Source organism: Peromyscus californicus, unplaced genomic scaffold (assembly GCF_007827085.1).
Source record: "Peromyscus californicus insignis strain IS unplaced genomic scaffold, ASM782708v3 Scaffold_8__1_contigs__length_139910024, whole genome shotgun sequence".
Lineage (NCBI taxonomy): Eukaryota > Metazoa > Chordata > Mammalia > Rodentia > Cricetidae > Peromyscus > Peromyscus californicus.
The window spans coordinates 23425918-23449553 of NW_026294606.1; the positions used below are offsets into that span (position 1 = coordinate 23425918).

General features: G+C 42.0%; 1 protein-coding gene across 1 annotated transcript in view; it reads right to left on the reverse strand.

The window, feature by feature from the left end:
• Positions 1 to 11560: 11560 nt before the first annotated feature.
• The window catches only part of Sycp2l (synaptonemal complex protein 2 like), a 56252-nt gene continuing 44176 nt past the window's right edge, over positions 11561 to 23636 (reverse strand). The window contains 5 exon segments of the mRNA XM_052728450.1: positions 11561 to 11611; positions 11711 to 11810; positions 14315 to 14406; positions 15554 to 15657; positions 16831 to 16905. Coding sequence (XP_052584410.1) covers positions 11561 to 11611; positions 11711 to 11810; positions 14315 to 14406; positions 15554 to 15657; positions 16831 to 16905 — 422 coding nt within the window.

A 23636-nucleotide genomic window follows, 5' to 3' on the forward strand; every position in this document is an offset into this window, starting at 1 on the left:
ATAACTCAGGGGCTTTGGGCAGGAGCTGTCTCTCCGTTTCAATTAGCTTCCTTACTCATACATTCCTGTCTACCTCCCTTGCTGGTCTGGATTCAGAGAGTCACATTCTCCATATCAAAAGCTGGGTCTACACGTAGCTGCCATGCCTTTTCTGAACAAAGGCTGGAGTCCAGTTGCAGTTCTCCTTGGCACAGAAATGCAACAGGAATACTTGTAAATCGTAATCAACAGAGCCAGGGGCAAAACAGACATCACATTTTCAGTTGTTGCTTCTGAGCCTACTCAGGAATATTGCCCAAGTAGTTGCTACCAATCTTCCTAAGTTTAAGTTTCAGAAAACAGAAAAGGGTGCGGTCATTTGGAAAGATCCTGTGGGCTGGGAATAAGCCAAGTGAGAGTGCACCGGCCTAAGCAGCACGTGCTGTCTCTGCTCAGAACTGTGGTCTCCACTGCGAAGCCAGTACAGAGGCAGACCGAGGCCCTGTTCACTTCCTTCCCCCAACTGATGCACCACCACTGTTAAACTGTACCGAGCATGAGACAGGACATTTCCCCAAACTCACACAAAACATAACTTAGTAACTTGGACTGCGTTTCCTCCATTTTAGCGCTATGTACCTGGGTCGTGGCTCTGGCGTCCAGCACATGGTAGGCTTTTCTTACGTGCCAACAGTGGTGCTGCCCACCTTGTCTTCCCTTTCTGGGCAAGCTCCCATTTTACTTTTCCCTGTTAAAAATTGTACTGACTTTTTAAACTGAGTATTCTGCCCTTCTCAGTGTATTTGGACAAACACTGTAGTCCTTGTGTCCTGTGCCATCCCACACTGTTACTCCTGTTGGACAAGCTCCTCCTGTCTGCTCACCACCTACTCTTCACTGTGTTTTCTAAATGATTTTCTCAAACTGATCTGCTCCCAGGTGCTTCACCGCCATCTCCAGTGACTCAGACTCGAGCTAGTATGTTCTTCTTTCCCAAGCATTCGTTTTAAGGGCTAGCTCTGAGTATGTTACTGTTCTTCTGTGACAAGAGACAAGTTAGCCAAAGGAGCAAACTCCTTGGTGAGACTGGAGTTCAGTTTTAGTTCTCAAACATGACTTGAAATCTGTTACTGAAGTGAATTCTGGGTAAAAATGAGACAGGCGAGGCATCACTGGTCCTTGACCCACGTTACTCTTACTTTGCCAGTGAGGTACTGAAGTCTCACAGTGCATCATCATGCCTGCAGTGGGGTGTTTGCGTGACCTCACATCTGTAGAACACAGAGGACGTCATCTTTGTATAGCCGTTCAGTAATGGCAGCTCAAAGTACCAGCCAGCTTAACCCTCCCAGAGCAAGCTCAGTACAACACTAAGCCTTAACCCACTCAAGGGCCAAGAAGACACACAGAGCTATAAAACCTGAGCTGAAAAATGGGATCTGGTAAACATTTTAACCCATTTATTCTTAGTGTGAATTTTCTAAAATAGAAGTAAAAAAAAAATGTCTATCTCTATAATCTGATAAAACAGTTTCCCAAGTAAATTCCCTTTTATTCATGAGAACAGAAATACTTGGGTACTATAAAACCTTAATTTCCCCAGCTTTTAAAATAAAATGGAATATTTGCTGAATGTAATTAAGCATAGAAAATGTCAACCCGTCAGAATTATATTTATACATATTGGTGGATAAGTTCCTGTCTTCCCACATCAGAGAATTATTATTTTTTTATCAAATCGGCAGAATAGCATTTTGTATGTTAGAGACCACTCTACTCTAGTCCTTCCCAACATTCCTGTGTCATTTAAGAACGTTAGTAGAGGTCACCTCTTTGGAAATGGAGGGTTTTACTTTTTGTTTTCCTTTGACAGTACTGCATCTAAAGAACACAGTATCATGACTGGGGTGAAAGGGAGCCAGAAGCCATTTTTCTTTTAGATAAAAAGCATTCTGTGTGATTGTTGTATAATAAATTGATTTTTATGCTAAAACGTGTTACACTTTTTATTTGGCTCAAAGAAACTAAAATGTGGGCCTATGTGGTGTGCCAAGTGGTCTGTTATTTGGTAATTATTTTTACCAATGTGATATTTCAGTGATTCATCTTAGACTCTTAATTCATTTCAACAAGCAATGGGATGTTATGTGACATTATTAATGCAGTATTTATATACCAAGTCAAACTAGCTAAGATGTTCATCACTCACAAGGAACACTGAATACAGATCAGACAATCGGAGTCTATTAGAAACTACTTACTATTTAGTATACCAGTATACTCTGCTGTACTTCTACTATATATACTACACCATCCAATGGGGGCACAAATGACATTAGTTACAAACACCCTGGGTACCTTTACAGTGTCTTCCCAGGTGGAGGAAGTGGCCACTTCACCTCAGGAGCTGAAGCAGGGTCACCATCTGCCATTTGTCACACAGAGGCTACAGTCTCCAACATGATAGCGATCACAATGCACAGCATGAAGGTAGCCTCAATAGACATGTTCAAAGTCTGACCAAAGTCGCCTACATCCCAAGCTAGAAATGGGTGGGGCAGGAGAGTTAGGAAGATGAGGGTGAGGGGATGGGGAGGAGGGCAGAAGGGACTTGGAGTGGACGAAGGCTTGAGTTTAGGGAGGGTGATCATTTTAAAGGGCCTCCTTTCACGTCATTATTTTAAGATGTGGGTGGGATCATCTCAATAAAAATAAAACGCTAGGCAGGATGCAATCCCAGCACAGAGGAAGCTAAGGCAGGAGGATTGCTCTGAGTTAAAGCCACTCTAGGGTTCAGTATGCTGATTCCTGGAAATTTTTGGCTATGCAGTAAGACTTTGTCTCAAAAAAAAAAATAGACCTAATGTTTCTATGAGAAATTAGCTATTGCAAATTAAAAGAACGATAATACACACCAATGTCTCCTTGATGCTTCACTTAAAGGAAAATTCAGCATATGGTTTGATGGTTGCAGGCCTTCTTCCAAGTCAAATGACCTTCACATATCTCAGCTCCTTTCTGACACATGCAAGGAAACATTCTCTCCTAAAGACTACAGTCATCTAAATATTCCTTGCCATTCAGTAAATGTGACATGGTCATGAAGTGGGGCTGTATAAGTCATTTCAACAAAGTACAAATGCTTTAAGGTTTCACAACCTCCTACAACCATGTCTTGAGCTGAGAACCCACTACTCAAACACATTAATCTATGGGAGACATTGTATATCCAAGTCATACCAAAGCCTTGATTTTTTTCAACCCAGTTGTGGTGATATATTGTGTACTCTAATAAACTTTGCCTGAAGGTCAGAGAACAGAACAAGTCACTAGATTAAACATAGAGGCCAGGCAGTGGTAGCACACACCTTTAATCTTAGCACTGGGAGGCAGAGATCCATCTAGATCTTTGTGAGTTCAAAGCCACCCTGGACTACATGAGATTAACTCAGTCTAGGAGAGAAACAGAGCCAGGCAGTGATGGCACACACCTTTAATCCCAGTACTTGGGAGTCACACACCTTTAATCTCAGCACATGAGATCTCATGCCTTTGCTTGGGAAGTCACACGCCTTTAATCCCAGGAAGTAATGGCTGGCAGAGAAAGGTATATAAGGCATGAGGAGAAAAGAACTAGAGGCTTTTTCAGGTGAAGCCCTTTTGGCTGGAGCTCTTTCAGGCTGAGGAGTTGGTCAGGTAAGAGGTGGTGGCTGTGGCTTACTCTGCTTCTTGATCTTTCAGCTTTCACCTCAATATTAGGCTCCAGGTTGTTTTTTTTTTTTTTTAATTAAAAGACCATTTTAGAATTTGTGTTACACCCAGGTTAGACTTAGATTATTGGATTAACTCTGAAATTTCATATTCAGTAAATATTTTCTCAAATCTATGCTGTATAGTGTTATGTGTTGTACTAGAGCTACATGATGATCCAGATGAATATGTGTCCTTAGAGACATAGTCTGGGAGAGACCATTTAGTTCTAAAACTTAGAAATGGTTTACAGCAAGACGACATTCCAAAAGGAATTAATGCTGAACTTGGTTTTAGTAGTTGAGGAATTCAAATAAACAAGGAAGGAATTTTATTTCACAAGATTCCTGGGGACTCCATCTATGTGGCTCTGGGGTTGTAACCACCCATGGCAGGATGCGACTTTTCAGTGATACAGCTGTGTTGGGGTCACCCATTCACTTGCCCATTATACCAAGGAGACTCCATGCCTGAGAAAGTTAAGCCCCACCTGTCACCCAGGTAAGGGCTGCACATCTTTGTGTCTTTAGTCCTGCCTGCCCAAGAAGCTCTCTACACCATGTGTCAACCCAACGAGGTATGTCCAAGAGACTGCAGCCTCAAGCACTGTGGTAAACACAGTGTATTCAGAGAGCTTGAGTCTCAGTCATTGCTCCAGTGCTGTTAGTGTATCTTCAGGACTTTATACCCCACCACATACCATTGCCTGGAAGAGCACAGCCCTATCAGTCACCCTGTGAGGCTAACGTGTCCAGAACACATCATTTCCACCCATCACCAGGAAGAACAGAGTACCCAGGAGGCTCTGGCCCCACCCATTGCTCAGGTGAGTTCAGTGGGCCCACAAGTTCCACTGTCCCTTCCTACTATCTCTCCAGGGATAACAATAACCTAGTATATTGCCAACAATTTAAATATTTCCTCTGAAAGAATAAAAATCAGTCAAAATAAATAAAACATAATAAATTCAACAAATGACCCAGCTCCCTTCACAAAAACACAAGAATAAAAAAAAATCAAGGAAATCCAGCTCCTTACAAAATTAATCCTATAGTGATGGCCTCTAATGCTAATGAGTTAGATGGAATCCCAGAAAAAGAACTTAAAATAAGGATTATAAATATGTTCAAATAATACAAAGAAAAAAAACTCTTGAAAGTACCCCAAGAAAACATGACACTGAATGAAACAGGAAGGTTAGTATATGATAGGAAAGAGGAACTCAAAAGGAAGCTGGGAATCAAACGGAAACAGTGAAAACAAGTCAAATAACAATTGTGTATAAAGCTTCACCAATAGGATAGATCGAGAGGAGGATAAAATAAATGGACTTGAAGACAAGGTGGGGATTTGGGACATTCCAATAAAGACAGAGATTAATTGGTCAAGAGGCATGGACAGAACTTGTACGACACACAGGATACTCTGCAACAACCTCATCACGGGCATAAAAGAAAATGAATTCCCTTCTAAAAGAACAGCAAACATTTTAAATTGAAGCTACAGCAGAAATTTCCTTAAATTAGGCAAAAAAAAAACAACAAACAACAACAACAACAAAAAACCACCTGTGTAGACACTGGAGGCATTTAGAACAGAGACAGACAAGACCAGGAAAGGACTTCCCTCTTCATGTCATAATTAACTCGCTTAAATACTGAGAACAAAGAGAGTAGAGTAACCAAGGGAAGCAGCATTCACATGGCAGAGGCAGGCCTGTCAGAGTAACCACAGATTCTCAACAGAAGCTAGGAAATCTGTAGTGGTCTGCAAGGCTCGGGATGATGCAGGAGCGGGGAGGCTCTCGGAACAACGCTTTTCAAATTTTGAAAGACAACAACTTCCAATACAGACTACTATTCCCAGCAAAGCTATCAGTCATAATTAAAGGAGAAAAACTTTCCATAAAAAAGTAGGCTAAAGGAATTTAGGACTACTAAGCCAGCTCTACCGAAGATACTTGAAGGAACTTTTTACTGATGAGAGAGACAAACACATCCATGGGGTCTCAGAGAAGAATGAACCACTCTTGAACAACAGTTAAACAAAAGAGGAATAGAAAACACCAAATAATACAAAGTCAAGAAGATGATAGGAAATTATATGTATACACTGAACCTGATACAGAGAAAGTGGGAAATAGTCTTGAGCACATTGGCATGGGGACAACTTTCTGAACAGGACACTAATAGTGCAGACACTAAGATCAACACCTAATAAATGAGACCTCATGAAACTGGGAAGTTTCTGTAAGGCAAAGGACACTGTCAATAGAACAAAACAGCATTCCGCCATTCTTGATGACCCAGTAAAAATGACCTTTCCTTGAGACTTTGCCAGTGTCAGTTATCTGACAGTGAGTGGCACACACAAGGAGTTACCTGGATGCCCTTTGACCCCCACCCCCAGAAAAGTCCTTAGTATCTGCAGTCACATATCACTATGCATCCTAGCTTCTCCCATATAAGCTAAACTCAAGGGTTTTCTAGAGAATAGTGTTCAAATGTGTGTCCCCCAGTTAGAGGAAGTCACGTGTACTTTTTAGGTGTCTATCAGTAATAGCAGTGAAACCCACAAAATACTTTATCATCAGAAGTGATGAGCCTTGAACTGGATGTGGCTAAATGAAGTAAGATCAGCTAACCTCATTAATTGATCTTTTTTGAACGATTTTATTTTTAATTGTGTGTGTGTGTGTGTGTGCATGTGCACACACACATGTGCATGCACACTACTCATTAAATTTCTGTACTTAAAAATATATGCACTCCTTAATAAATGGGACCTCATGAAACTAAAAAATTTCTGTAAGGCAAAGGACACCATCAATAGGACAAAACAGCAGCCTACAAAATGGGAAAAGATCTTCACCAACCCCACATCCAACAGAGGGCTGATTTCCAAAATATATTTTTAAAAAATCAAGAAACTAGATACCAACAAACCAAATAATTCAATTTAAAAATGGGGTACAGATCTAAACAGAGAATTCTCAACAAAAGAATCTCAAATGACTGAGAAATATTTAAGGAGATGTTCAACATCCTTAGCCATCAAAGAAATGCAAATCAAAACGACTCTGAGATTCCACCTTACACCTGTCAGAATGGCTAAGATCAAAAACACTGACAACAACTTATGCTGCAGAGGATGTGGAGCAAGGGGAACACTCCTCCATTGCTGGTGGGAGTGCAAACTTGTACAGCCACTTTGGAAGTTCATGTGGCAGTTTCTCAGAAAACTGGGAATCAATCTACCTCAAGGCCCAGCTATACCCACCTTTGACAATACCTGGAGTACCAGGACCTGCAGGCTGGATGACCCAGAGACCTAGGATAGAACCAAACACGATTTGAGGGGGCAAATGTCAATGTAATGATGCCTAACGATATTCTGTTATACACTTAGATTGGTGCCTAGCCCAATTGTCATTAGGCTTCATCCAGTAACTGATGGAAACAGATGCAGACCCACAACCAAACATTAGGCAGAGCTCTGGGAATCCTGCAGAAGAAAGGGAGAAAGGACTGTAGGAGCCAGAGGGGTCAAGGACACCACAAGAAAACTCACAGAATCAACTCACCTGGACTCATAGGGTCTCACAGAGTCTGAACCGACAACCAGAGAGCCTACATGGGACTGATCTAGGCACTCTGTATATATATTACAGTTGTATAGTTTGGTCCTCTTGTGGGACTCTGAACAGTGGGAACAGGGGCTGTCTCTGACTCTTTTATTGGCTTTTGGGACCCTACTCCTCATACTGGGTCACCTTGCCCAACCTTAATACACGGGGAGGTGCTTAGTCTTACTGCAATTTGATATGCCATGTTTTGTTGATACTCATGGGAGACCTGCCCTTTCCGAAACAGAAATGGAGAAGGAGTGGATTGGGGGATGGAGACAGAGGAAAGGTAGAGGAGAGGGACTGGGAGGAGAAGAGGGGAAACTGCAGCCAGGTTGTAAAATAAATAAGTAAATAAATAAATAAATTTATTTTAAAAAGTGTGCTCTTATAAGCAAACCTTATGGCACTAAATGCAGTAAAGCATACTTCATTAAAAGTCATAACGAAAAAATACTCAACAATTCAGTTAGGATCACATACATTTGTATTAGAAAAAAATTACAAATTAATATGGTCCCTATAACATAACTACTTTATATTGAGAACATACCACTCAATGCACTCTCTGCTGATCCATTCATAAGCCATCTGACATTGTGAGTGGCTTTAGATTATATGGGCTTTGTTTAATTTCTCTAAAATAAACTCAAATGCCCCACGGTACAAGCAGCCCTCTACAGACAAACTTCAATGGAGACTTAGTAGTGATCTCAGGAGGAATATTTCTCCTCTACTGACCACGTGCTTTGGTAGAGGGCTGGAGACGTGGAAATATCTGAAGAGCCTAGTGTGTCCCCCTTATAATTTCATGTCAAACTGTTCTCATCCAATTCTGTTTCTAGGTGATTTTTTCTTTAAAGGAGTTCATGAAATAAGCCCTATGCCAATGCTGCTGAAGTTCTAGTTCCTACAAGACTTGAAGGCATTTCTCAAATTAAAATAAAGTTTACTCTTTTTAAATTGAAAAGTAAAGACTTGAAATTGCTGAACATCTTGGGTTTTTCTATTACTGGACCACAATTGAATAAGAAGCTTAGTTTCAATGAACAAATGGGTAATATGTTACAAGATGTGAACCCGCCCTAACTCAGCACCTGCTAAGGCTGTTTGCTGATGAGCATAGCTCTAAAGGACAGCTCTTGGACCAAGGCACCACAGACTCCATCTCCATCTCCCATCTCAGGCTATTGTACCTGGTGGAAAAGGAAATGGAGAAGAGTGATTAGTCAAGGCACAAGCATCATACCTATTGGGCCCTTGGAACTCACAGTCAACAAAATCATCACTCCTTTTTGAGAGACACGTCCATGACTCTGATATTTTGGGAAGCCACAATCTTAAACACAGCCCTTCAGTTTTATGCTTAACTGTTAGTAAGAAAGCAGAGAGAATGGAAACCAGATGGGGAGCCAATCAGCATGCTTAGGCAAAATAAGCTACTAATGACTATACTCCATATCCTGTGACTTACCACATTCAATGCACTTACTTGAACACAGCTATTTTGTAGATGAACTTATTACATGATATTTTTACGTATGAGTTTTTGCTTGCATGTATGTCTGAACACCACATGTGTGCAGTGTTCAAGGAGTCCAGAAGGAGGAATCGGATCCTGAGATTGGAGACACAAATGGTTGTGAGCCTCCATGCAGGTACTGGGAATTGAACCTGGATTCTCTGGAAAGCAGTTAGAGCTCTTAACCATTGAGCCATCTCTCTAATCTCATGTTGTTATTATTTCAATTTTATGGGGTGTGTGTGTGTGTGTGTGTGTCTGTGTCTGTGTGTGTCTGTGTGCAACATATATGGAGGTTGGAGAACAATTTTCAGAAGTCTTTCCTTCCATCATGTGGGTTCCAGGGATTGAACTCAGGTTTTCGGGCTCAGTGGCAAATGCCTTTACCTACTGAGCCATCTCACTGGCTTGGAACTTTTTTCATATGGTAGGAATGTGTCTGCATGCTAATCCACCACTGTATCTCCATGTTTAGTGCAGTGTGTGATAGATAGCAGCAGGCACTCAATTATAAAGACTGAATGACTGACCCAAGGGCCTCATCGTAGGGTTGGAGGAAGCTCAGAGCAGAAAGGTTGTAGAAAGCATCAGGGTTTTTCAATGCCTGATTCACAAGGACCGAACAATGTCAAGCTCAGAGCAGAAAGGTTGTAGAAAGCATCAGGTTTTTCAGTGCCTGATTCACAAGGACTGAACAATGTCAATTTCTGTACCTACCTGAGGGGTGCAGTCATAAAGCCAGGCTTTGACTTTCCTTATGAAGACTGAGTTGAGCTAAACCTGGAAGAAATAGATCCATCACTTATTACATTCATATCGGGCATGTTAGAAACAAGAACGTGTATCTAAGTATGTATCACAGAGTGGATTGTTACATGACAATGCCCGAGGAGGGTTTGTGGCAACCCAGTCACTATCTTTTATCAACATAAAAGATTCATTTATATTTCCACTTGGGTCTATTTTAGGGATTGTCTCTGCCAATACCACTAGTCCACACATATGAGGCATTCTCAATCACCACTCAAATCCTTAACTTCTTGAAACTGTAGGCTAGAGGTCAAAACAATCTAGTTTCAGGGTGTCCTTGGTATATCCCTAGGAAAAGAGAGAACACTATTATTGAGATGAACACCTGAAGGGGGCAGGGCAGACACTGGATACCTGTGTGATCTTGACTGAGCTACCTAACCTCCTGAAGGGATACTAAACATTGAGCACCCAGCCCAGAGCAGTGAGCTCAACCATCACTCAGTGTGAGCTAAAAGCCAGCATCCTGTCTGCCATTTGCAAACCAGGGCCAGGTTTTTGTTTTTTTGTTGTTGTTGTTGTTGTTTGTCTTAGAAAGAGGGATATAAATGTAAACAGTAATTACTATCCAACAATGCTAACTGAAGAGCAGTTTAAACTGGGAGTGGGGGATAATTGAAATGAATGAGCCTTTCATGTTTTAGAAGACTTCTCTGAGACTTAGAGCAGAGTTGCTTTCTATCCGCTGCCCTCAAAGTGTGGGGTGAGGAGCCCATAAGGAGCCAGGGGTCCTGTGAGGTCAAAACTTTGATAATAATGGAGGTAACGTTAACACATTATTTGCTTTTCCCACTACCACAATCGGGTGTAGCTAGAGTTTTCCTGCCTGGCCCACAGTCAGGACAAATCTCTCTCACCTGCCAGTCCCACAGTCACTTAAACCCGACCAAGTAAACACAGAGACTTATATTGGTTACAAACTGTATGGCCGTGGCAGGCTTCTTGCTAACTGTTCTTACAGCTTAAATTAATCCATTTCCATTCATCTATACCTTGCCACATGGCTCGTGGCTTACCAGCATCTTCACATGCTGTTTGTCATCATGGCAGCTGGCAGTGTCTCTCTGACTCAGCCTTTCACTTCCCAGCTTTATTCTCCTCCTTGTCCCGCCTACACTTCCTGCCTAGCCAATAACCAATCAGTGTTTTATTTATTGACTAATCAGCAACACATTTGCCATACAGAACATCCCACAGCAACCGTGCCACCATGAAGTGGTATGTCCTAGCAGCTCCAGGACTCAGAAGCAGGTACAAGATGAGGAGACAGTGGTATGGCCACTGACCAGCTGTCTGTGCCCCTGTGAGCCCCTCACCCATGTTCCTGTACGGAGACATGGGAAGTGGAAGGGAAACTAGGTACTGAGGAGGGGATCAGCAGGAACAGGACAGGGGCCAAGAGAATGTGACAGGAGGAAATATGAGCCAAGTGTGTTCTATATGTACATGAAAGTGTCATTTGGGGGCCACAAGGTGATCCAGTGGATAAGGATGCTTGTTATACAAGCCTGACAACCTGAGTTTGATCCTTGGAACCCATTTAAAGGTGGGAGAACTGACCCCACAAAATCATTCCCTAACCTCTAAACGTATGGGTGGCATACTAGCTCCATCCTTATCAATCATAATATACATATAATAAATAAAAATGTTACGTTTTTGAAATGTCATAATGAGCCACATGTAGTACATGCCCTTTTAATCCCAGGACACGGGAGACAAAGGCAGCGGATCTCTGGGAGTTTGAGGCCAGCTTGGAATACATAGTGAGTTCCAAGACAGCCAGAGCTCCATACAGAAACCCTGTCTCTAACAAACAAACAAACAACAAAAAGATACTTCTCGAAAGAATAGTTTTTAAGGTACCTCAGTGCTTACTGATCACAGAACGATTGCAAGTCAGCTGACTGTTTCTCCCAAAACTCCTGAAATGGAACAAAGATTTTGACTAAACACTCCACGCTTCCTTTTTTCCTAGAAAAGGTCATCTTTCTTCCCAGAGACAGGACCAAGAAGGAACTTGCCACAGCATCCTCTTCGAGGTATTTGAGAGCCTGAAGATCCTTCTCCAAGTTGCTCAGCTCCTGAAGAACAGAACTGTGAAAGCTCTCCAGCTTGTTCAGCCTGCCAAACACAAACGCAGCAGACTTCATTGGAACCAATTAGGTGTTCTCAAGTTCCCAAGAGAACTTGTTCACCAGACAGTCTTGCCTTAAAAACATGTTGGCACCTTCCTTCTCTTCCCACCTTTTTGTATTCAGTGACCCCCCCCCCACACACACACACACATATATCTCGGAAACTCTCACCTAGCCCCTGCGAGCAGCCCAGAGGGAGCCACAATGTCATCGCTAGCTTCACAATACAGGACAGATGGCCCCAGGAAGGAGACTGGATGGCCCCTCCCCTACCTTCTGCTTGCTTTCCTCTGTCTGGCCTTGGGCTGCTGAGAGAGCTGTGCTCAGGTAGGTTCACACACTTTTCCTACCTCTGTGTTTTAGCTTCACATTTTCCAGAGTCACCATTGTGTGTCTAACCATCCTGTAAATGGCTCATCCGTTGGCATACTGTCTCCCTTTTCCTTTAGGCCTGATGCTCCATATAAACACAGACCCTGTGGCTTTCTGTTCATTTGGATGCAGGATGTTAAAAATCTTTGTCCCAGGGTAGTATTAGAAAGTGATGGAGGTAGGGCCTGCTGGGAGGTCTTAGATCATTATGAGCATGCCCCAAAGGTGCCTCTGAGATATGGGACTCTTGTTTTGATTTCCTAGCTGTCAGTTGAGAGGTTTCTCTGCTACTCATTCTTGTCATGATACCTTCTTTTACCACAGAGCCCAGAGCAACAGGGCCAATTGATCACAGACTAAATCCCCTGAAACTGGGAGTCAAAATATGTGCACACACACGGAATCTAATTTTATTGCAACAGGGTTTCACTCTACAATCTCAGACTGATCTGAAACTCATTACATATCACAGACTGACCCAAAACCATGGCAATTCTCCTGCCTCAGCCTCTGAAGTGTTGGAATTACAGGCATGGACTGCCATGCCTGGCTACCTCAGGTATCTGTTAATAATCAGAACGCGCCGGGCGGTGGTGGCGCACGCCTTTAATCCCAGCACTCGGGAGGCAGAGCCAGGCGGATCTCTGTGAGTTCGAGGCCAGCCTGGGCTACCAAGTGAGTTCCAGGACAGGCGCAAAGCTACACAGAGAAACCCTGTCTCGAAAAAAAACCAAAAAATAAAAAATAAAAAAAAAATCAGAACGCTACCTCACAGCTGGCCCTCACAGCTGGCTCTCACAGCTGGCTCTCCCACACTGTACATGGAGTGAGCACCTGGCATTATTGTTCAGTGTGTGTTAGCTGAGTGGATATGCAGCTGAGGGTAAGGCCCTTAAAATACAGCAGGATCCAAAATCCAGAGCCCTCTGTGGCTTTGTCTGACTATTGCATGTATACAAGAACGTGAAAAATATTCTTATTCAAATAATGCATTTTAATCCCAAGAATGTTTCTATTTCAGCTAAGCAAATGTCCACACACACACACCCATTCCGAGCCATTCTCTCCACTATGGAGCAATCTCTAAGTTCTTCCTCATGCCACTCAAAATTTGTTCCCAAGATCTCATTCATAGTGCCTCAATAGCAGTTGTTCTAAATGGACTAGTAACACAGAAATCCACCACTCACGCCTCCTTCCTTCTCCACTTCTCTGAAATGTAGGCATCTTGTCACTCATAAGGGTGATACATAAGAAGATGTATTATATCTTCTTATCCCAGCATAACATAACATTTACCCTTCTAATCATGTTTAAGAGGGCAGTTCAAAGCATTAGGCTCATTCATGGTGCTCTATAGCCTCACCATTACACATTTACAGTTTTCTTATCACGAGAAAAAAATCTGCACCAATTAAACAGTAACAGCCTCTCCCTCGTCCCCTCTGGTGTTTTCTGTCTCTATAATTTTGACTCACTCCAGCAGGTGCCTCTCATTTAAGCGGAGCCATGCAATATTTACCCTCTAGGACCTGGCTTCTTTCTCTTAGGATAATGTTTACAAGGTTCATTGGTGTTTAGTATGTGTATTGGTGTGTGTGTGTGTGTGTGTGTGTGTGTGTGTGTGTGTGTGTGTGTGTGTGTGTATGTGTGTGTGTGTAACAACAATAATCTGAGAAAAAGAGGCTATCCGTTTGAGAGAGGGTTGGCACTGAGAGGGGCTTGAGGGTGGAAAGGAAAGGAGAAAGTGGTGTATTTGAACTGAAGACATAAATTTCTTCCCAAGGTTGGATGACAGTCAGTGGGGTGGACATACCACACTTTAGTCTGTTTTTACATAGCTCCCTGGGACTGCCCTGTCTTCACAAGTGGATTATCATTTCTAAAGAAGCCTGTTTCAGGATTGTTCACTGGTAGACATGAAGAGGCTGAAGGAGAATGTTGAGCTCCAGCTCTTGTCTTGTAGATGGAAAACAAGACACCATAAAGGTTAAAATGCACAGGAAGCCTTACATCCCTCACACTGTATCTCCTTAGCCCCCTCTCCTCCACACAGGTAATAGTCACGCGATACATGTTGTTTCACTCCCGTGACTCTGCTTTTCAATCCATATTTACCTGCACGTGTATATCTGGTTCCAAAGTCTGACTAGGCAGCCTGGCACTTCCTTTGCCTTCTCCGAAGAAAGTGGAATCTCCTTCTGTTTGAGCTAAAGCCATAACACACACACACACACAAAAAAAACCAAAATAATCGCATCTGGGGTAAACATGGTACATAAGTTAGCTGGATGTTTACTGTGTTAGACAGATGGCACTGGCACACAGCGATGTTCAAAGGAAACATTCCTGCTGAGAGACCTCAGTAAAGCATCATCCTGTGTCCATTTCAGGCTTGCCTCCGGTTTGGTATGATAAAGAACAAGAGAAACTGGAAAAACCTATGTTCATGCTATTGATACAATGTATTCATAATATATATACATATATATAGTATTCATACTGTTGATACAATACTAAATTCATACTATTGATATAATGTATATAATATGTCCATTATACATTGGCTTATTGCAGAAAGCAGGATTCTAGAGGTTTCCTGAGTTAATTAGAGAGATGTTGGCTGGGTACAATATTTTTCACAAATGTGCTGATACAGAAGTCATTGAGGACATTCAAATAATAAGACGAGGTCAGAGGAGCCTGAAATTGCTGTGATATGCATCTCACAGACAAGGCTGAGGTGGCTTGTATGCCCAGTGTCTCAAAGATCTGCTGTTACTAAACAGACACCCTCCACATTCCCTCCCCCTGGGTCTTAGAGTCTGCTCTCCCACACACGGTTCCCTCCTTCATTTGTTACTGTGGCCAAATCAGTGCCTTCTGAGAATGCCACCCCTGAAACCAAGCCAAGAACATTTGGTCTCACTGGAGAGTAGCCTTTTCAATGCAAATTATAATTCAGAGTGGCTATAAAAATCAGTGACCACAGCCAAGATGAATGCCCCTGCCTCACACTCGGGAGACCTTCATACACGAAGGGTACTGTACTCCAGAAGAATGAAAGGAACTTGGTACTTTAAATTCAGAACGAGCTGAGTTTTCTTTCTGTGGCCTTTTTGCCCAACTTTGTTGAGAGATACAGTTGACAAACTGAAAACATGGAACTGGAGAGATCGCTCAGTCCATTTGTGCCTTTTGACCAGTACCTGTCCATTCTCCTCTTCTCCCTGGCCCCTGCTATCCACCCCTCTGCTCTGCCTTCTTGTTCAACTTTTGTAGATATTACATATATCAGTGAGGTCATGCAGTGTTTTTCTGGCTCATTCCACATTTCCTGCCTTCGTGGGCTGATACCTCAAATTTTCTTTTCAGATCTCTAGTGAAGTGTTCAAGGGCTGTTTTTAAAGCGGAACTCATTGCATTTTCTGGCACATCTTCTTGAGATGAAGTAGAAATACCTGATAAACAAAAATAAAATATTAAAGATAACAAAAAATCCTCAAGTAGACATGCTTGATCTACCTGCTGGCCAGAAGACGGAACAATTGGTCAGAGGCACAAATATAAACCGTACACACCCCCCAACTAGCTATTTGGATCTGATTCTGCAACATGGCTGACCCTGGTCATGACCGCACTGGTTAGCGCATTCTGAGTCAGTCAGACAAGCACCTCACACTGCCTCCCACCAAATCCACCCTCTTTCAAGTGTTCACTCCATCCCAACCTCTCAGCACCTTAAATCAGATCAGTTGATACTGTATGTAAGAGCAAGGCTTGGGTATTACAGGAAGTTGTCAAGAACACACAGCAGGGGAGACAATGGAATGGTTCAGTGGCTGATGGTGCTTGCCACCATGCCTGATGACCAGAGTTCAACGCTTGGGGCCCATATGGTATAAGGAGAAAACTGACACCAGAAAGTTCTTCTCCGACCTTCACATGTGCACTACAACATGCATGTTTGTGTACACAAATAAATAACAGAGGGAATTACAGGTTACATCAACGGGGATGGCCTGACAGAATTTCTGGGTGCCAGCCTTACCTAGGCATATAAGAGGTCTCTGTTAAGGATTTGCATTTGCCAACTCATCTATTTCCTACAAAAAACATAGTAGGTGCTTCTAGAATTCACGTGAAACATGGACACCACATGACTTCTGCAAGTCCGCACCAGCGGCTCCAGGAATAGAGTGCAGGTTATCTCAAATCATAGCCTTATGCCTCTGGGCTTCCCAGTGTATCTTCTTAGAGTCCTTCATTCCAATACATAGTGCTGTTCATCCAGAAGGCTGGCCAAGCTCACATACACCTGCCAGGTCACTCTCTATAAATTATGTATGCACACAAATGTGGTAACTGTCGGCTGAGCAGAAGTCTGTTTAGAACCTGTGGATCTTAAAGGAGAGCTACAGTGCAGACCTCAAAATGCTGCAAGGGGAGGGTGCTTGATTTATCTACAATTTGTGTAACAATTTGTTCATCTCGGAAAGAACAGGATGCTTAGCACGTAGGCTGCAGTAGCCTTGGTGATCTTAGAATGCAGCTCTTGTAATTCACATTGGTACGTTAAGAACAGACATAGCAATCATCCCTCCCACAGCTGCCGGCTGAATGCATGGAGTTACCTGTCACAATGGGGGATCCTGGAGCATCTTCTAATCTTGATTGCTTTGGGCCAGCAATACTTCCATCTGGTGTCTCTAAACATAAACAGCACTGTGATGAAACTCTTGTGTGCATGTTTCTTTTGTTTCGAATGTATCTTGTCCTCTTTTCCTGGAGGATCTCACATACGTGCTGCTGTATCTGCACTGCTCTGTGCTGATTTGGGTTTTTCTATATCCCTCTCTCCAACCAGTTCTTCTTGTACCCCCAACCTGTCCCCTCTTGCACTCATAACCTCTACAGACACACATACAGAAGAACATCTTATTGAGTCCAATTAGTATTGCATTTATTTTCATGCATTTAGGGCTGACTCCCTTGGATTAGGGTCTCATCACTGAAGGAAAAAAAAATATTTCTCTTTCCCTCAGCAGTCATTGACTTCCAGTAGCTCTTCATCTAGGGTGGGCCTTGTGAGGTTTTCCTGAATCTACGATGGTGTGGCAATTGGTATGGTCTTGTGAGGTTTTCCTGCATCTACAATGGTGTTGCAATTGGTAGGGTCTTTGCAGGTCTTTGTGCAGGCAGCCATGTGATCACAAGTTCATGGGAGCACATCCCTGTCCGGTCCAGAAGAAACTGTCACACAGTATCAGTCCCAGTCCTCAGGCTCTGAAAAACATTTACACCTGCACTTCTGTGATGTTCCCTGAGTCTTAAGTGTAAGAGTTGTGCTGTGGAAGTCTCATTTGGAGGAAGGTTTCCCCGCAGTCATTTATTTATTGCACTATCACTGGTTTTGGACCTCTTTTTTCCAATTAATATCTAACTTTGATGCAACACAAGTGAACCTCATTTCCTTCTCACTACTAGATAGCTTATTATTGGGTGGATGGACCAAGCTCCACCTACGCATCAAAGCACTGGTGTCTACTGATGCCTGAAGGAGGACTTGGCTACAGACATCCCTTTGATGAGTTTAGACACATTTAGGAATTCTCCGCTTCACAAAGTACAGACAGACTTGCTAAACATCGTGTTCCAAATAGAGCCAGAACAGTGGACAGCAACAATATTTCCAGCTGGCTGTAGCTGTGGCTCTATTTGTGAGTCCCCTTCCCGTCTATTGATCTCTGTGTTTGTGTCATACCATGTTGTTTTTGTCACTGTGTAGAATTACTTGAAGTCGGGTACTGTGATATCTTGAGCTTTGCTCCTTCTCTCTGGGATGCTTTGGTGATGTAGGTCTTTTGTGCATCCTTATGAACTTTAGGGTTCTCCCCCACCCACTTCTATGGAGAGTGTGACTGAAGGTGTGATGGAGCCTGCATTGAATCTGTAGGTCACTTTTGTACCTCTTCAACAAATGGTGCTGGGGGACGGGGACACACATATAGAAGGGTGAACCTAGACCCTTGATTCTCACTCTCTACAAAAGTCAACTTGGAATGTATGAAATATGTCACTATCAAATCTGACACTCCAAAACTGCTGGAGAAAAACACAGGGGAAGCACTTTGAGATCTAAGGATGAGCAAGAACTTTCTAAAAGGACTCTGGCTGCCTACAAAATCATAGTAAGAATGAAAGAATGGGGCCTCATAAAATCCGAAAGCTTGTGCACAGCAGAGGGAACAATTAAAAGAACCAAGAGATGGCCTACAGAATGAGAGAATATCTTTTCCAGCTAGATAGCCAAAAGAGGACCAGTATTTAGAAAAAATAAAGAACTCCAAAACATATACAAATAACCCAGTCAATAAATTAACAAAGGAATTTGGTAGATGGTTTTCAAAACATTAAGCATAAATGTTCAGTAAACATGAAAAAAAAGTGACAGCTTTAGTCATCAGAGAAATGCAAATAAAAAACACACTGAAATTCTGTCTCATCTCAGACATCAAGCAAACAGCAGATACTGCAGGATAGGGTGGTGGTACTGTCCAGTGTTGGTGGGAACGAGGAAGTCATGTGGTTGGGTTTACAACCAATGAGAATGCAGAACAGAAACTCTATATAAAGACTTTAACACAGAAAGTAGCTCTGGTTTGGAGAGGTAGGACCACCGCAGGAGGAAGGGTAAGGTTTTAGCTCTTAGCTCTGACCTCTTGGCTTTCTTCTTTGCATTGGTTCTGTGTTTCTTACTTAAAAAGATGGTTGGTTACATCTACATTTAGTATTTAGTGCAACCACTGTGGACACAAGTAAGAGTCCTCAAGACACTAAGAACAGAACTACCATACAGCACAGCTATACCATTCCTGGGCCTGTATCCCAAGGAATCTAAGTCTGTATACTACAGAGACACCTGATCATCCATTCGAGCCACCATTCAAAATAACCAAGTTATAGAATGAGCCTACATGTTCATCAACAGATGAATTAACTAAAGAAAATATCGTAGACCCACACAACTCTGTCCAGCCCATCCAGAATTGTGCAGGAGTATAAACCAGCTGGGTGACTCTGCCACACCACCTCTCCTCTATGCTCCAGCCCATTGAGAGTCTCACAGGAAGGAAAGCTTGACAGGCAAGTTCCCTAGACCCCCACACAGGACCATCTGGAGGTGCACAGGAATGAAGCAACAAGGTGAGTCCCTCAGATGCCTATTCACACCACCCCAAGACTCCCAGGCTGAGAATCAGTAGCACCCACTTTCATAACAGCCGGGTGCTGTGGGATGGTCTTTCTGTATGCTGTGAATATGTGTTGCTACCATTAATTAATAAAGAAGCTGCCTTGGCCTATGGCAAGACAGGTTATAGCCAGGCAGGAAATCCATGCAAAGGTACAGGGAGAAGAAAGGCGGAGTCAGGGGAGATGCCATGGGACCCCGGGGGAGCAAGATGTAATGGAACACAGGTAAAGCCATGAGACTTGTGGCAATACATAGATTAATAGAAATGGGTTAATTTAAGATAAAACAACTAGTTAGCAATAAGCCTGAGCCTAGACCAAACAGTTTGTAATTAATAAAAGCTTCTGTGTATTTATTTGGGACCGAGCAGCTGTAGCACACAGGAAAACTTCCTGCTACAGGCAGGCTTGTCACCCTGACTCACCAGGAAGAGCCACTCACTTATTCTATCAGTAAGGAGGCCCCAGATCTGGTGCCTTGTATCGAACCTTTCTATGTTCAGACCCAGTGGAGAGCCACAGTCGGTTGCTTTTTGGTTACCAGTGAATTGGAATCCACCCACACTCTCCTGTCAAAAGTCAAGGCCAAACACCCAAAGGAATGACCTACAACTTCTTCAGACCAGATCTAAAGTCAACCAGTATTGGACAATAGCCAAAACTTCCACTCAACAGATGCTGGTCTGTTGTACAACCAGTGAAATAGGTCCACATGCCCAGGTCACATGACAAAACACAAACTATGAGAGGCCAGGACATGACTCTCCCCAGAGCCAAGAACTATAGAAATCTTTGCCAAGGAGAATTACCTAGGTGAACCCAATGACATGAATCTTAAAAAAAAAAAAAGACCAAAGAATGCAAGGAGCTTAAAGAGGATAAGAACAAAACAAAGTGTGAATGAACTTCAAGAGTAAAGGAGAAAACTCCTGCTTGAAACTCAAGGAAACACAAATGTATGCTGAATGAAATAAAAAGATAGAAATACTGAAGAAAAGGCAAGTGGATGTGAAGCTGGAATTGAAAAATTCAGTTACCCAATCAGAAATCTCAGGGCAAATCCTAATGGGTAGAAAGGATCAAGCAGAAGAGAAAATGTTGGGACCTGAAGATAATGTAGAGGAATTAGATAATGAAATCAAAGACTATCATTACTTTTTAAAAACGTATGAAAGGAACATGCGCAAAGTGATTTTTATCTGGTACAATCTGAAAATGATCCAGATTAATTTTACTTTTTAATCTGTTTTTTTTTAAATGAATTACTCAACCACCTCTGTGTTCTGAATTTTCTAGCTTGTGTTTGAAGCTACTGTCTTCCATGAATGATTCCCGGTTTGCAATCTGAAACACAAAATACAGACATATATATAATGGGCACGTATACATAATTGTAAAACAAGAAAGTAGTACTGTAGCATCTTGTCAACAGAATAAGCCATTGTTTCATGCAAATATAATTTGAATTCTAGAAAATTGAATGAATAGCAAACTGTACCTGAGGTATGTTTTCTTCAACTTCTGGGTGCTCTAAGGAAGACAGACTGTCTGATGAATGAGGACTTAGAAATTCTGAATATTAAAGAAAACAATCCCAGTGAGTAAATAAAACAAGAAATAAAGACAAATAACATTCTGTGACTGCACTCTGTATCAGATCTCATCATTAAAAATTGAGGAACAATCCTAAACAAAATTTGTATGTCTCTCGGGGCATGTATACTTGTTGGGTGTGTATGCCCATAGACAGATAAAATGAATAGTCAGTCACCTGGGCTTGATCAGCTGCCTCAGTAGCTGCCCATCTGGCCCTAAGAAGATGGACAAGGACTCTGTCCAACCTTGCTTCTCTCTCCTCTGACTTAAGTTACCTCCTTTATTTCATTAAACTTTCCTGTGTGTGATGACTTGATATGCCCATATATCATTTACTAATTACTACATCCCAGTTAATTTAACACATCGTTCACCACTCACAGAAATTGTTCATCTAAAAATGTAAGAGTTGCAAGCATTGACATATCTGTTTCCCCACCCACATGGTAAACATTATTTTCTGCTTCTATGATTTTGAAAATTTTAGGTTCCACACATGGGTAAGGCTCATCTAACAGCATCTCTCCATTTGCCTCATTTCATGTAGTGAAACAGCCTCTAGATTCATCTTTTCCACAAAAGGCAAGACATGGGATGGAATCATATGCACACCACATTTTTTTTGTCAACCACCCATTCACTAAGTAGACACTTAAGTTGTTCCACATCTTACTATGAATTTGGGTTAACAACGCCGAGCACCTTTTCATACACTTGGTGGGCATTTGGGTGTTTCATCCATTTTCAATTCTTTTTTCACACTGAAACTGCAAGTTTCGTACAGGTTTTAAACATCAAGACTTGACCAGGTATATTCAAACACTCTCTGTAAGTGGTCAGGCATTCCGTCAGCTGTACAAAAGCTTTCCATTGACGAAGTCTTATTTACTACTGCTGCCTGCTTCTGCATATCTAAAAAGTCATTGCCAAGAGCAATGTCAAGGAGCAGTTTCCCTCTGCTTTATTTCAAGAATGTCACAGTTTCCTTGTTTTATAATGCAGAGTTGCATAGGCCGTTTCATGCAAGTCTATCATATATTTTCAGCACATTGCCCCCATACCCACTTGCCTGTTGGTCTCCTTTACATACAACCTTGCTTCTACTTTCATGTCATATGTATGTATGATTTTATATATCTATAAAGTCTAGGACCCACAGACAAGGAAATATATTTAGGGGCTGAAGAGATGATTCAATGGTTAAGAGCACTGGCTGCTCTTCCAGAGGCCCCCAGTTTGATTCCCAGAACCCATATGGCAGCTCACAACCATCTTTTACTCCATTTCCAAGGATTCCAACACCCTCTTCTGGCCTCTATGGGGATCAGGACCACACAGGGTACACATACATACAAGGAGGTTAGATACCTAGACACATAAAACAAAAATAAAAATAACATCTGACTTGTCACAGACTCATAGTTTAATCGGATTAGGTCCAATTGCAGCCATTATCTTGAAAATGACATGGTGTCATGCTTCATGATCAAATTCCTTTGTGAATACACCACATTTTTCTTTTTTAAAAGATTGTATGCATATGGGCGTTTTGTCTGCATGTCTGTCTGCACACCAGAAGAGGGCATTAGACCCCATGGGACTTCAGTTGTAGACAGCTGTAAGCCACAGTGTGAGAATTGAACCCAGGATCTCTGCAAGAGCAGCCAGTGATTTTAACTGGTGAACCATCTCTGCAGTCCCTACCACATTTTCATTATCCATTCCTCTGTTGATAGACACCTTAGTTCTGTAACTTTGCTATTGCAATTCATGCTGCAATAGTCCTAATGCTAATTTAATCCATTTTGAGGTTTTCATGGTTTAAAGCAAAGGTCTTACTCTATTCTTTAGCATGTAGATATCCAGTTTCCCTCATATCACTCATTAAATACTTTTCTTTCCCTATCATTTAGTTTTGCATCCATGGCAAAGATTAGTTGACTGTATGTGTGGTGTTTGTATTGATCTAACTGGGCTTTATCCTTTTATACCAACTTTACTTTCTATGGCTCTGTGATATAAAATGAAATGAGGGGGTTTTGACATATGAATCTGAACTCTGTTCCTTTCCAAGATTGCTGTGGCTGTTTTAGATTTTCTGAGGCTTCATAGAATTTTTAGGATTTATTTTTCTATTTTGGTGAAGAATGTATTTAGAATGTTGACAAAGACTGGACATAAACCACAAATTACTTTGCATGGTGTGATGCTCTTAAAATATCAATTCTTCTAGTCCAGGAGATGAGAGAGCCTTCCATGTATTCATCTCCTCTTCAAATACTTTTGTCAGTGTTTTTTTTTTCTTCAGTACATAGAACTTTCACTTTCTTGCTTAATTTGTTCCTATTATTTTCCCCATTATAAATAGGATCATTTTCTTGCATCATGTTTCAGATAACTCTCTGCTAGCATAGAGGACAGATCGTAAAATTAACATGTATTGTACATATTAATGGAGTTTTGTGATGTTTCTATACATCAAAATAGCATGCATTGATTAAAGCCAACCATCCTTTGTCAACCTTCCCCACCCCACCCCACATACCTTCCCCAGCTTCTAGAAGTCTAGCTTCTCCTGTCAAGAAGAATT